The sequence below is a fragment of the Nansenia antarctica genome, assembly GCF_963989245.1.
Source record: "Nansenia antarctica genome assembly, chromosome: 13".
In the NCBI taxonomy this organism is placed as follows: Eukaryota; Metazoa; Chordata; class Actinopteri; order Argentiniformes; family Microstomatidae; genus Nansenia; species Nansenia antarctica.
The window spans coordinates 22,926,942-22,941,799 of record NC_137683.1 but is presented as its reverse complement, the minus strand read 5'-3'; the positions used below and the strand labels follow the sequence as shown (position 1 = coordinate 22,941,799).

Here is a 14,858-nt window from a genome sequence, read left to right as displayed (position 1 = left end):
CTGTGTTTTCCCTTCCTGCTCTATAAATACCCCCACCTACCTGTATCACTTTGACTATTATACACCTCTGTACAATTTCTCTCTCTCTCTCTCGCATTATACTGTACCTTCCTCATTCAAGCCGTAGAGCTTTTTTATTATGAGTTCATTGTCAAATGCAACTGTACATTTGTCTAAAGTGAATCATCTATAAGTCAGTCATCATATTAATAATAATCGATGCTAGGGCCAGTGGCAGTCACTTCTAGAAGAAAAAGAAAATGGATCTGTCTCTCTCTGTCTCTCTCTGTCTCTCTCTGTGTGTGTGTGTGTGTGTGTGTGTGTGTGTGTGTGTGTGTGTGTGTGTGTGTGTGTGTGTGTGTGTGTGTAGAGGAGTATTGGGGGGAGCGGTCTTTAGGTCAGAACCGTAAACTCATTTCTTGTTTCAGAGCTTCTGGCAGTCAGAGTCTCAGTCTGTGAAGACATTCTGTGAGCAGCAACAACACAGGTAAGCAGACTGATATTCTACACCGTATAGAACAGTTAGCCTACTCAGGATAAACTTAGGCCATGTGCACAAGTGGTATGGTATTGTCATACAGTATGATGTGTCACCATTCATTCACTATGGGTTTGATACTGAAAGCGAAGTACATTGTCTCCCTCTCCCCCACCAGGATGATGGCATTAGGAGATCCTACCGAGACAGGCAGGAGCAGCAGATCACAGGAGGATGGGTCCACGTCTCCATCGGTACTCTACTTGACACACTTACGAAGCCTCACACTTATGAAGCCTCATACGCTGGCATCTGGTCTAAAATGTACACCAAAAATGTAAATGTACACACTGAACCAACCAGCCTCTCTGAGCCAGCCAGCCTTCACTAAACCCCCTGCCTCCTGGCTGTGAATTCATAAGGGTGAAACTCCCAGAATGCTGCAGAGAGACATGTAATGTGTAGAGCGCTCTTTTGACCAGGCCACGCCTGAAGAATGAAAAACAATACCCTTGCACTACAAAGAACACCAGTTTGGATTTGTAGGTTTAGCAGGATGATGGTGACATTATTCAATGTGAATTAACCTTTTGCTTATGTAATAATAGATATGAGTTATCCCTCCTCTCTACGCAGGCGCCACCGAAGTAGAGAGCTGATCAAGGACGGACTTCTCTGCTGCTGCTCAGGGATGATGGATGTTTTTCTTGCTCGCTGCTCCTCTCTGATTTTCTTTTCTTTTCTTATAGTTCTTGTCACACACAACTTCACAGGATGTTGTGAAAACCAGTTCTAGATGGTTGGCCAGATTAGCCTGTCTCCTAACAGTCTAAGTCTTACATCGTGAATTCTAAGTGGTATGTGAGGATACCGAAACCCAGCAAGTCTGTCACGCAAGGTTTATCATGCTCTTCCCCTTTTTCTGCTTTTCCGCACAGTAACTGATGAATTTATTGGACTTCGTTGAACAGTCAACACTTCAAACCAAACTTGTTTCATTTTTTAAAACGTTTATTTTGTCTGCCTCTCAACCATAACCGTTCAAAGACATTCATCGATCAATGTTACTTGCATGTATCTGTGACTATATAGATAATCTACGAAAATTGCCAGGAAGATCTGTAAAATATGATTTGTTTTTCTAAAGAACTAGTCAAATGTTTACCAGCCTAGTCTGTACACTAAGACATTCAGATACATCAGTGATACATATCAAGGTAGAATGTTCTGCAGGGGTTTAAAGGCATCTGTAGTTTAACAGTGATTGTGTGCAGTGATATTGTGCTGAGTAGTTTACTACTATACATCGGGCTATTCATAAACAATAAATATGGCTTTATAACATGGTTTAATGATACCAAAGGAATAAAAAGCTTTGTGGAATTAGTGTTTCCGTTTCTTAGAGTTTGTTGTGATTTAGAATATATATATACCTTAGATGGATGGAGTTTTTCACACTTGCATTTTAACACTTGGAACTGCGATGGGAACGAGCACATATCGTTCCCATGCCTACAGTATGATTATGACATAATGACACATTAACATTGCCAAGCATGAATGAAACCAAACAAACTATTTTAATACAAAAATTAAGTACAAAGTATTCTATACAAAACACACAATACACATATTGATATCCCTGTTCTCTTCAGCTTTATAGCAGTAGTGTCTCAGCATAGATAGATAGATTCTGGTGATTGTTGAAATCAGGAGTTGAATTCAGTGAGGTGAAACTTTCACAGCGTTGCAGATAGAAATGTAATGTCTACAGCTATCTACATGTTTTCCTACTCAACAGGACAAGACACTCATAGGCTACCTGTCCTATACACAGCACATTTCTATCTAAACCTTCTGGAACGTTGCACCCTCCTGAACAGGCCCCAGTAGCCCCTCGACAGTGAGGTCCAAACTAGTGGCTCTTCTCCTTGAGGCTGGTGCCATTGGTCAAGGCAGAGTGCCCGTTGGTGTGGCTTGACTTGACGTCCCTCTGAAGCTTGCCGTCATCTCTGGGCTGTCTTCTCCTGTAGGTCTGAGGGAGAACCGGAACTAGTCAGTCAGTCAGTCAACCACCATGCATATTCAAACACTGCTTTTAGACTGGTTTCCCTTGTCTCAGATTTACAAACTAGGGTTTACGTGTGGGGTGGCTGTGGCTCAGGAGGTAGAGTCAGCGTCTAATGATCGCAAGGTGTGCAGATCGGCGGTTCCGAACCCCAGCTGGCTACATGTCGTATTGTCCTTGGGCAAGACACTGAACCCCAAATTGCTCCCAACGAGCGGGCCGGCGCCTTGCATGGTAGCTTGCCGCCATTGGTGTGTGAATGGGTGAATGAGAGGCCATTGTAAAGCGCTTTTGGAATAAGGTGTTATATACTGTAAGTCACTCCATTTACCATTTATTCCATTTACGTAGGCGACCTAGGTTCTCTGAAAGAGATGAGGGAGTAGCCTCACTATGGGACGGTGTACCTCTTCACTGAAACCCTATTCAATCAAACTAGGTGCAGGCACGCAGCCCCGCCTAGTGCCGAACCTATAAAAAGGCTCATGCAGTGGTCTGTAGTGGTCCAGTGGTCTAGCACCATAGCCTACAGAGCATGTATGTATGCACATGTCGGCATTGAATCGAATCCGGCCCATGCCTTGCTGACATACCCTCTCCTCCTTACTTTCCTGTCTTTCTTCACTATCTCTATCCAATAAAAAATCAAGAAATATAAGAGTGGAAAATAACTTTAAAAAAGGCTCATGCATAGCGCTGTCATTTATTCTGCGAACCGCTATTCATAAGCTCAGTGCCTTAAGGGCAAGGAGGTGAGAGGAGACAAACGCTTTGCCATTCGAGTGGATGAAGCCAGGGATAGTAACAAGGACAGTCTATTAATAGTGTATGTGAGGTACGTTTGATAATGAATTTGCTTTTTTTTTGCGGGGAGGATACTGTACTGTACGTTTCAAGACAAACGAGAGCCAGCGAATTGTTTAAAATGATAGACATCAATGTAACTCACTAACTGCCAAAGAGTTCTGGAACACTCACCACCTAGAGTGCCCTAAGTGTTTTATCTGGTATTTACTTTGAATACACAATACTTTGATTGGCTACAAAATGAAGCCTCATCATTTATGCATTTTTGGTGAATAAAGTCACCCTCTAGAATGTTCGCAATTTGGGGAGACTTTCTTCCCCCTCTGCTGAATGAGTTAAAGGAAGCAGATTTGAAATGGAAAGACTATGTCAGGATGCGTATATGTACTGCCAGGGCACAAGCCATAGCAAGGAAACGGGAGAGGCTAAATGCCCTCATAAACTATCGGGCAGCTAATGCGCAGTGGACTGTATTTCAGAGGCGCTGTCAGTCCTGAACTGAATTCTGTGTTGTGCAACGTTGTCACCACTGTCAATCTCGTATAGCCATACCTCCAAATCACATTGTTCTCTCTCTTCTCTGGAGATAAATGCACTGTATGTATCACATCATATAACATAAAAGACCTGTCAACACTTTCAAGAAGAACCATGTAAGGGTTATTTGATTTATGCTGAGGAACCCTTTTTGCAGCCATATAGAAGCTTGTCATGAAGAACCATTATAAAAGGGATTGTACATATAAGATATAACCCCTTGTAAAGGGTTCTACATAGACCCATTATAAATGAAGAACCCTTTTTTGGTACTAGCACCCGAGTGCACACGGAGTGCGTGTCGGCTGAAAGAGAACCATACGTTTACCTGGATGTAGAAGTTGACAAATAGGATGACCAGGGTGACCATGTAGATGGTCAGGAACATGAGAGAGGCGACAGGGAAGTCACAGGGGACGAGAATCGCTCTGAGAGTGTGTACGATGGTCAGCAGAAATTGGACCTGCGAGAGAGGGAGGGAAGGAGGGAGGGAAGGAGGGAGGGAGGCAAAGAAAGAGAAAGGAGTAATGAAGAGAGAAAGATAGCAGGAGGCACAGCGGGGAGAGAGAGTGGAGCAAAGGTGGATTATTCTTAGTTCTCATCATTAACACCCGGTAGCCCTGAGAAGACAGAAGAGTTTCAGATCAGATGAGACCTGTGAACTCACCAGCTGAGCCTGAGTTAGGTAGTGTTTCCACCAGAGGTACGCGTGCATTGAGGGGATGCAAGACAGGCCATAGTAGGAGTACATACACACATGGATGAAACTGTTTAGAGTCGGACCAAAGAAACCTAGAAAAGAAATACAAGGAATACATTTTAATATCTGGTTCCTTCAGTAGACACAACGTTAATAGACACAATTCAACGATCAAATCGAGTCAAATCAAATGTGTCCCTTATATCGCATACAGTTGTAACTGACAGTGAAATGTTTTGGGGATCTTGCTCCACGTTCCACAACGGCAGCCCGCAAACAATCAACAATTCAATAATAAGTAATAAAAAGTGACAAAAAGCGACAATAAAGTGACAAAACGATGCAGAGTTCATGGTGTTCAGCAGGGAGACACAGTGAGGTACGACGTTTGAATAGTTGTTTGAAGCAGGCAAATCATAGTTTGTTTTGGTTTTAAAAACACATCACAAACTAAAACTTAATGCCATGAAGTTTTCACCAAACCCAACACTGAGCCATTCTTTGAATGGTTAATGGTTAAGTCCTGAGCAATTAACTGTTTTAACAGGGGATTGAGGTGGAACTGTAGATGGATTTATATTAATATCCATTTCCACAATTAGGGCAGGCATCTATTTTCTTGATAGCAAAGCATATCTAGTATTGTATATAATCTGACTCCAATGTAATTATCACTGTGTCCCACTTCAGGAGCGTAGTAGTACCTACTCTGTCCACAGGGGATCCAGTTGAGGACGTGCCACCAGATGTTGAACATGGAGGCGTGGTGATACACGTGCAGGAAGGTGATCTGGCTGTTCTTTTTCCTCAGCACAAAGAACATGGTGTCCAGGAACTCGATCAGCTTTGAAAAGTAGTACCACCACAGCACTTTGGCTATCTGGGGAGAGACGGGGAGACAACCCGATTGAGTACACACACACACACACACACACACACACACACACACACACACACACACACACACACACACACACACACATGTGCATGTGCATGTGCACGTGCGCACACACAGACACACACAGACCACACACACACACACACACACAACACACACACACACACACAAACATACTCACCCTAATGTCTGCCTCCCCTGCCTCGTGGAGCCCCTGACACGTCTTGTAGCCCCCAGCCCATGATGCTGAGATGAGCTGCATTCAAAACAGTCACAGTTAGTCTCACACCCAAAACACACACACACACACACACACACACACACACACACACACACACACACACACACACACACACACACACACACACACACACACACACACACCTGCAAGGCCAGTCTGTCTCATGCCAGTGACTATTGTTATCATAACCAGATTCATGAAACTTATTTTATTTTATTATATAACTTCCTTATGTAAACATTTTTTATTTTAAATTCAAAAAGCTTGTGGAAATAGACGCCTTCATTTTCTTTTCTAAATATTGCTCTGTTACTCTATTACAGGGTTCAATATGGGACCCAAAAGGGTTAATCAAAGGGTAACCCTCAAAAGAAAAAGAAAAAGAAAAAGAAATATTCTGAGAGTGTACCACAAAATTCCTCAAAGGTAGGCTTTCTTCAGCAAGTCCAACCATTGTATTGCTCATACTTATTCTTATTAGCCTACTACAATTCTAATAAATATTTTCGGCATGCTACTCCGACATAGCTTTCTCTTCACACTTGCTTTGGCAACGTAAACATTATGTTTCAAATGCTAATAAAGCCCTTTAAAAAAGCCCTTTGTAAATTGGTAGTAGATGAGGTCAGAGACGGTATGGTTGGTTGGATGGTGGAATAATTTAGTGGAGTGGCTAGAGAGTTGGTTGATTGACTGGTTTAGAGTGGGAGTAAATGATGATGGCTGGATAGTCGAAAGATAGTGGAAGATAGGATGGATGGATGCGAGGGGAGGTATAGAAGGATCAAAACAATTAAGAGGTTAATCAATATGGGCTATACTGAGTGAAGCAGTAGTGACTGGTGAAAGCAAGAAAGGATGATGTTAGGTACTTGAAATAGAGCTAAAAGAAAGACAAAATGTATCTTCTTTCTAATACTTATATAGCAGGAATAAAAACATTTGTGACACAATTTTAAATATTATCATATCATATCATAGTCCAGCTACTTTCACAGATCTATATAACGAAATATGAAACCTATCCCTGACAGTCAACCACCGCATGCCTGCAGTGGCTATGTTGCTAATACCCATGGTGTATTTCAAGCCACTCAACCATCTTCTAATTATTAAAAAATCTTCAGTCTAGATCTATGCTGTGTGGTGGTGACTGGCATGGTCTCTCCAGTCAGAGTAGCCTGTGAGGGTTTTGTCTATCTAACCTGGTCTGGCTTGGGAACAGAACTGAGTTCGCCTGTAGCCCCCAGCACACTGTGTCATAGGCAGAGGTCACAGAGATACCAATACCCCGAGGTCTCAGAGAGAGAGAGAGAGAGAGAGATAGAGAGAGATATGATATAATAGGTTCATCTCATCTCCTCCCCTCCCCCTTTCCTTCATTTCCTCTCTCTCCATCCCTTTCTCCCCAGAGGGCCAAAAGCACACTATGACCTCTACACACTGACCACAGGGCCTATCCAAACACACACACACACACACACACACACAAAAATAGCTCTGCATTCTGGGGGGTTTTAATAGTGCCGTCTTAAACACTCTGAAGTCTACCAAGAGCAGATGCTCTTCACGACTCTGCACTTTGCCTCAATCTAGAGAAAACATAACAAGGTCTGTGCACCCCTAAAAACTAATCAGTGTGGGCAGCCCCAAAAAGTGTCAAATATACACTGGACACCCCCCAATGTGTAATTTATAATCCTGTCAATATACCTTATATGCCATTTTGCTGACACTTTTATCCAAAGTGACTTATATTGCGGTGAGTGCATACATTTTTCAGTACTTATGGTCCCAGCGGGAATCGAACCCATAACCTAAGCGTTGTGAGCACCATGCTCTACCCACCGAGCCACAGAGGACCGTCTTGCGGTGTTCAGATGTAGCACGTACCTCAACGAACATGTAGAGGGACAGCATGGTGACAGAGAAGTTATACACTAGTAAGAACCTCTTGAGTGAGTACGCTGGCCTGCTCCTCATATATTTTGGTCCCAGGTATACTAGTAGGAGGTAGAGGATGGTGAGGGAGAGGGTAGGGGTATATGAGTCCAACAGGAGCCATCCTCGTACTCTGGGGTCTGAAGAGGGAGGAGAGAGAAGAGAGGGAAGAGAGCAGAGCACACACATCATCATCATCATCATCACCCACTCAACTAAAACTGTTTAGACCTGGTCCGAGTTGTTCCACACAACTCTCGGGCCTGTGACCGCCGTCTCCTAAATACCTGATGGAAACCAGCTACACCACCAAAAAAGCTAGCAATTCTATCACAGGGGTGGGGGTATTTGTCCTTGAGCAACACACTGAACCCCAAATGGCCAATTCCCAATGAGCGGGCCGGTGCCTTGCATGGTAGCTTGCTATATAAGTGCAGTCCATTTACGAGAGATACTGCGACTCCGTTCCACACAAATCAGTTAGTTCAGGTGAATCTGGCCACGCTAGGATGACCAACACCTGTCCTAAGACCATGGACCCGACTCCAAACCCAACCAGACACTCACATTCCAACGACAACAGGGACAATCATTAGGTGACACCTGTTCAACAGACTAATGTGGCAGTAAGACAAACAAGCTTCTTTACATACAGTCACTGTGTAATTTCCATAGTTAATGTTGTTGTTGTTTCTGCCCTGCAGTTCTCCAAAGGGACATTTGTATTCCCGACCAGCCTGGTGGGTTGGCCAGTGAAGAAGCAGGGAGAGGTGAGTGCGTGAGGAATGGATTTCTGCATGTCGCCATATCTAAGATTCATCCACGCAAATATAGCAACTTTTTGCCTAGATCATTATTGTCATAGCAACCATGAGGTAGCAGTTATTTACAAGTGTGACGGCTATCAGTAGCCTGGTTGTCTGTCTATATGTTTGTGTCTGTAGTAGTGTCTGTTCTGGATGTCTGTGTCTGTGTGTGTTTGTGTGTGTCTCTTTAAAAAACCTAAATAGGAGATGAGTCCAGTCCAGGTGATCCACCCCCCTTGATAATTGGGAAATCATCCAGCCAATCAACACCAGCCAATTATCAGAACACCAACCAATCATCAGAGGCCACACCATACAAAAGACCCTGAGAGGAAACCAGCAGGAGCTGTGTGATCCCATCACACAGTTCCCACCATTTTGTATTCATGCCATGCTGTTGGTTTAGTTTGTTAGTTGTGTTCTGTGTTTAGTGATCTTGTAGAGATCTTTGGGTTAAGTGAATTCATTAGTATTTGTTTAGTGTTTATTTTGTGTTTTGTATTCGAATAGTCACTTTATACTCTATGGATTTTTACATAGTGGCTTTTTTGTTTGTTGGTTTAAAACCATCCTAGGGATGTGTTTATTGTTTCTTTTATTTGAGGCATTTGTTTGTTAGTTCTAATTCTGTTTTTATCATTACCATAGTGAAGTGAAGTGAAACTTTATTTATATAGCGCCTTCCGTACACGGATGCAACTCAAAGCGCTTTACAATGCAGATGCAAATACAGAATAGAACAATGATTGAAAACAAGATTACAGAGATGGGGGGGACACGAGACAACAGGAAGGGAGGGGAGGTAGGGGTTACATCTTTGCTTCTAAACAAGCATACATGTCAATAACACAAATAATAACTTGTATAACTGGTAGCAGTTGTACTTTGTGTGTCTGAGTCTGTGGTGGTGTGTTTGGTGTGTTTGTGTTTGTCTGAGTCTGTGGTGGTGTGTTTGTACAACATCTACTGCATCTAAATGAAACTTATTTTTTGTTTATAGGTGCCTGAGCTCGACCACTATGTTTTCCCAGACTCTCCTCTCCGTAGCAGTTCCTTCGGACCGTTAGCAGCAGTCTGAGCAGCGTCTTCTCCACCTCGCTCTGGGAGAACTCTGGGCGTTCAAACTTGTCGTCCTGGCAACGTCGGCAGGCCTGACCCAACGGACGCATCAGCACCGTGCCCCGCCCAGAAGAGTTCAACAGTCGGTACCAGAACACCACCATGACCCGCGTTGATGGCCAGGTGTTCAAGCAAGAACCACACTTGAACTGTCCGTAAGAAAAGTGTCTGAAGATCTTCCAGCCCCTCTTCTCCTCCTCCTCTGGGAGTGTTTCTGTCAGGCTGTAGTTGGTCTGGAAGGTCCACTTGTCATCACAATCCTGCAGTTCCTGATTCACCTTCTCCTCAAAGGTCTCTGGGGTCTGTGTGAAGACTTTTAAACTGTCATGGCCAAATAAACATCTTTACTTTACTCATACCAACTGTAATTTGTTACTACTTCTTCACCCTAGAGAACTAGAACGTAACAACAAGGTTAAAGGTTTCCAACATCTGTCAGAAGACAGAAAAATCGTCCTTCTTCTAGCACGACGACTGCAAATGGCCCCTGGCCTGAGCATGGCCTTTTCCTGCTACGACTGATGGATTGATTATTCACTTACTGAGTGAAATGTATTGATTGTAAGTCGCTTTGGAATAAGGCGTCTGCTAAATGCCAAACATTTAAAGTAAATGTAATGATTACACTGACCTACATATGGTCTGCTACTCGCCCAGGGGCTGAGCGCTGAAGGATTGGAAATGTCACTGACACTCTGCTTATAGGACAGAATTTAGAGTAGTCATACACCACATTTACATAATTTGGCATTTAGCGGACGCCTTTATCCATAGCGGCAAATACATTTGTCTACATAAGTGGATCATCTATCCATCAGTCATCGTAAGAAATCTATATAAATAGATTTATAAACGTATAAATAAATCAGGGGGTACAGGGAGGGTAGTGGGGGAGGAGGAGGTCTTAGGAGGGACAGTTAAGATGTAGCCTGAAGAGATGGGTTCTCAATATACGGGGGAAGATAGCTAGCGATTCTGCAGTCCTGACAGCAGCGTTCCACCAGCGAGGTGCCAGGACAATCAAAAGTCGTCACCGAGTATTTGTAGTTTCCAACAGTCAACCAGTAGGAAGCTTGAAAGGGAAGAGTGCTCTGCAAGGAGGTAGGTAATACCAAGACTTGCAACCCAAACATCGTGGTTTGAGTCGGCTTTGGGGACATTTTGAGGAAAGGTTTGTGAATGCCTTCTCCTTACCTCAATATAGACACACACACACACACACACACACACACACACACACACACACATTCCCCACTCTGAGGTTCCATAGGGGCCAAGACAGACTTCCAATTGTTCTTATCTGAGTCCTCATCATCAGAGACTGCATTGGTAAATTCGCTTGGGAATCTGATCAGCACTCATGGAATGCCTCTTGTCCAATCAAATTACTTGGTCCCTTTATGACCTTGAACCCAGTGTGCGCTCCGGCGCTCTCAGAGCGAATTTACGAACGCAGCCCGAGACTCCTCAACAGACCCGAAACCACTGACTTTGCATCAGAAGGTGCAAATGACCAACAACGAAAGAAAGAACAATCAGAGAAGGCACTCATACACACACAAAACACACTCATACACACATGAAACACAGACAAAAAGGATCTGTGCACATGATTGAGTCTGATCACTTCTTATACACATTTTGCCAACATTTTACCTTTGAATGTATTTGGAATAGTGTAGTCCTTGCAATTTAATTATCTTCATCCTAAATGTGTTGTTATTAGTCTTGCAACAATGCTTTATAATCGCTTATTGTTTTATATCATTCTCTCCTAAAATATGAATCGAAGATTTTGGCAACAATTGCAGATGTGCATATTCTCATAATGACATTTTAGGAATTATATTTTTATTTATGGACTATCTGCCTTTCACTGCAGTCATTTCTAAAGGACAGTTGGCTGGGACCAGCGTGTATTTCAAAAACGCCACCTTTTCCTGGCAGGAGAAAGGCATAAAGAGCTTTGGTCTTTGGCTTTTTGGAACTCTTGGAGCTTTTGAAGAACTGTACGAATGATCATCTCAAAGGGGGTCCAGAGATGATCCCTTACGAAATGAGTGAGACCCAACCATTGTACCGTCAACGAACTCTATGACTGAAAACATCCAGGAGGGTGTGTTGAACTCAATCGGGTCAATTCCATAAATATTGACTACAATATTAGTCAATACTACAACACAACACAAATAAGTGTTGTTTCTTTTATCTTGACAAATGCTGGCTGCATGTTGCATGTTCTTATGTGTGTGATGTTTTTCAACAGGATAGGCGTTGCAGAGAGTTGGACAATGGAAGAAAGCCTGAAGGCTTCAAAGGGAAGGATGCTCTGCAAGGAGGTAGGTAAACACCAAGACTTGCAACCCAAACGTCGTGGTTTGAGTCGGCTTTGGGGACATTTTGAGGAAAGGTTATCTTCTGGAGCTCCGCCCAAGCAAGGTGTTTTATTGGTTTAATCTGTCACGAGGTGTCACTGATTTCAAACGGGTTTCCACCCCTTAACTACTTTCTGTAAAGGATTTCCCCAGGCTTTCCCAACTAAGAAATCCTGGTGTCCACAAGGTTAATGCTATAATAACCTGAAGATGTTCATGGTATGGTAGCCTTGTACTATTTATGCATACACGCTTGGATGCTAGGAGACTAATTGCCAAATGTAAGGTACATACCTCTCTCTCCAAACAGATGATACACATATGTGTTTAACCGATTGTCCAAACTTTCAAAATGGTCCTGAAAGCAAGAGAGATGAGAAAAGTCAATTGTGAAGAAACAAGAAAATGTTAGTGCAATTCATTCAAGTAAAGCCTACATGAGAGTCAGATTCTAGATGCCTCCCTCCTCCTTCTGTCCAGGAAGTGAATATAAAAACGTAATCTAGGCTATCTCAACAATTTTAGTGGCCTCCTCCTCTACACCTTTCCACGTCTCCTGCTTGGCGAGATCCTGAGATTCTCACATTTGAATGGGCTACCCCTAGGAGAGGAGAGGATCAAATCAAATCAAATCAAATTGTATTTGTCATGTGCATCACATTCAGCTGTAATTGACATAGTGAAATGCTTTGGGATTATGCTCCTCGCTCAACAATATCAAGCAACAATCAACAAGTCGCAAAATAGGAAGTAAATAGCGATGTTGAGCAGGAGCAGATCCGATTGCAGCCATTTGCTGCGCCATCTTGGATCTTGGACCTAGAACCTTGGCATGCCAGGCTACATCCACATTGACCTGAAAGGGCAGGATGGATAAAAATAAATGTCAGGTAGCCATCCGCCATGCTGCTTAAACCTGTCCTGTGTTCTCATATCAGTGCAGATGAAGAGGAGGACAAGAGGAGAGGCAGCCACTAATGACTATTGAGATGTAGCCCAGGCCGACTGCGGTTACGGTGACCTTCAATTACACACTGAATCAAGTTACTTACGCTCATTTCCAGGAAAAATGATCCTGCACGTCTCAAACAACAAAAACGTGGAGACGCATCACAGTTATGGAATCATAACATATATCATATTCATATCATATTCATATTCATATCATATTCATATCATATTCATATTCATACACCTTGAGGGAATGATATGGTTTTCTGGCGCATGTAACATTAGTTTGATCATCTTCAACTACTCATTAAAAGGAAGGAAAGCACTGATGAGTTCAGAAATTGTAGTAATAATAATAATAATAATAATAATAATAACAAGAACATTAAGTGCTGCTTGCTACTGCAAGCACATTTAATAATAATAATTATGCCATTTAGCTGCCGCTTTTATCCAAAGCGACTTACATTGCAGTTAGTGCATGCAGTATATATGGTCCCAATTCTGATGTGTACAGAAACATCTTGTCAGCACAAGTACAAGCAAATGCCTCCAAACTCATTCATCATACAGTATGAGAAAACATACTTCCATAGCAACTAGGGAGTTTTTCAGGGCCAAAAAGTTGTTGACTGGCTAAAGCTCTCTCTCTTGTTCCTGTGTCCTGTTGTGAGGTTCTCATCATGCTGTGAGCATTGTTTTGTGATGAGGCCTGAGGTTGTCTAAAACTCAGGACATTTTTAAGCGTGACCTCAAAACCTACTTATTCAATGTCGCCTTTTGATACTAAGGGAGACATTGGACATTATAGAACTAGGATCACTAGGCCATTACACCATACTCGTATTTTGAGATTTGTGTTGACAGGAAAATGGACCCGGGTGCTGATGAGGCACTGTCAGCTCCAAATAGCACCTAGAACAGTACTGGAACCGGTACAAGGGTGTACCAGGACCACCATCAGGTTGTATTGCTGTCATCTTTATTGTCTCTATTGTGTTGTTGCATCATAACTGTGCTTAAGTTTCTCTTTTGGCAGGACCTGTGACCATACTGGATGCAGAACGATGCAAATACAACACTAAATTTATGGACAGTGTGTACGCCGATAATATGCAAGGAATTTTTCCTGGATACATGGTGTACAGGTTTTTGCCCTTGCTTGCTTGCTTTGTGCCGGTGGTCCTTGGCCTCCCCTGGGGGACCGCTGGGTACTGGTAAGCAAACTGGCTAGTAGTCGCTCTATTGGTAGAGGGCTGCAAGGGAATTTTTCCTGGCTACATAGTATACAGGTTTTTTACTTTTGCCTGCTCGCGGCTCTGTCAGTATTGATTGATTGATTGACTGATTGACTGAACATTTTCATTGTGTGAAGCGCATTGAGTTGCATCTTGTAAGAAATGCGCTATACAAATAAAATTTGATTTGATTTGATTGATTTGATGAGATCACTCTCTATTAGAAGGTAACATTTTACTATGAAGTATTTGCCTTTAATAGATGTAGAAGTATACAGTATTATTGTAGCCTCATTTGATTCATTAATTTTGTACTTTCCTGCACTAAATAAGCACAGACTCAATTCTTTGCACATAGTGATAATTACATTGGAGTCAGATTATCAATATTAGATAAGCTTTGCTATCAACAAAATATAGCCAAAAGACTGCCAAATATAAATGTGGAAACGGATATTAATATACATCCGTCTACAATGCTCTCTCCACTCCCCTCTTCAAATATAGTTTGAGTACATTTTACATTTTTGGTTAAATAGTTGAAAACACCTGTGTTCTTTGATTGCCTATCAAAGTGTGTTAGTATGACCTGACCGGTCATCACAAAACAATGCTACTCACAACAGGACACAGCAACGAGAGAGAGAAAGAGAGAGCTTTTCCCTGACCTCTGCTTTTTATATAATCCTAAAAACCACT

The 14,858-nt window shown here is 42.5% G+C and overlaps 1 protein-coding gene across 1 annotated transcript in view; it reads right to left on the bottom strand.

The window, feature by feature from the left end:
- Positions 1-2,393: 2,393 nt before the first annotated feature.
- elovl2 (ELOVL fatty acid elongase 2) overlaps positions 2,394-14,858 on the bottom strand; it is a gene marked incomplete at both ends in the record, with an annotated part of 19,511 nt that continues 7,046 nt past the window's right edge. The window contains 7 exons of the mRNA XM_080544114.1: positions 2,394-2,513; positions 4,219-4,353; positions 4,558-4,682; positions 5,299-5,470; positions 5,670-5,744; positions 7,623-7,810; positions 12,265-12,328. Of these exons, the coding sequence (XP_080400240.1) occupies positions 2,394-2,513; positions 4,219-4,353; positions 4,558-4,682; positions 5,299-5,470; positions 5,670-5,744; positions 7,623-7,810; positions 12,265-12,328 (879 nt within the window). The remainder of the gene's footprint in view (positions 2,514-4,218; positions 4,354-4,557; positions 4,683-5,298; positions 5,471-5,669; positions 5,745-7,622; positions 7,811-12,264; positions 12,329-14,858) is intronic.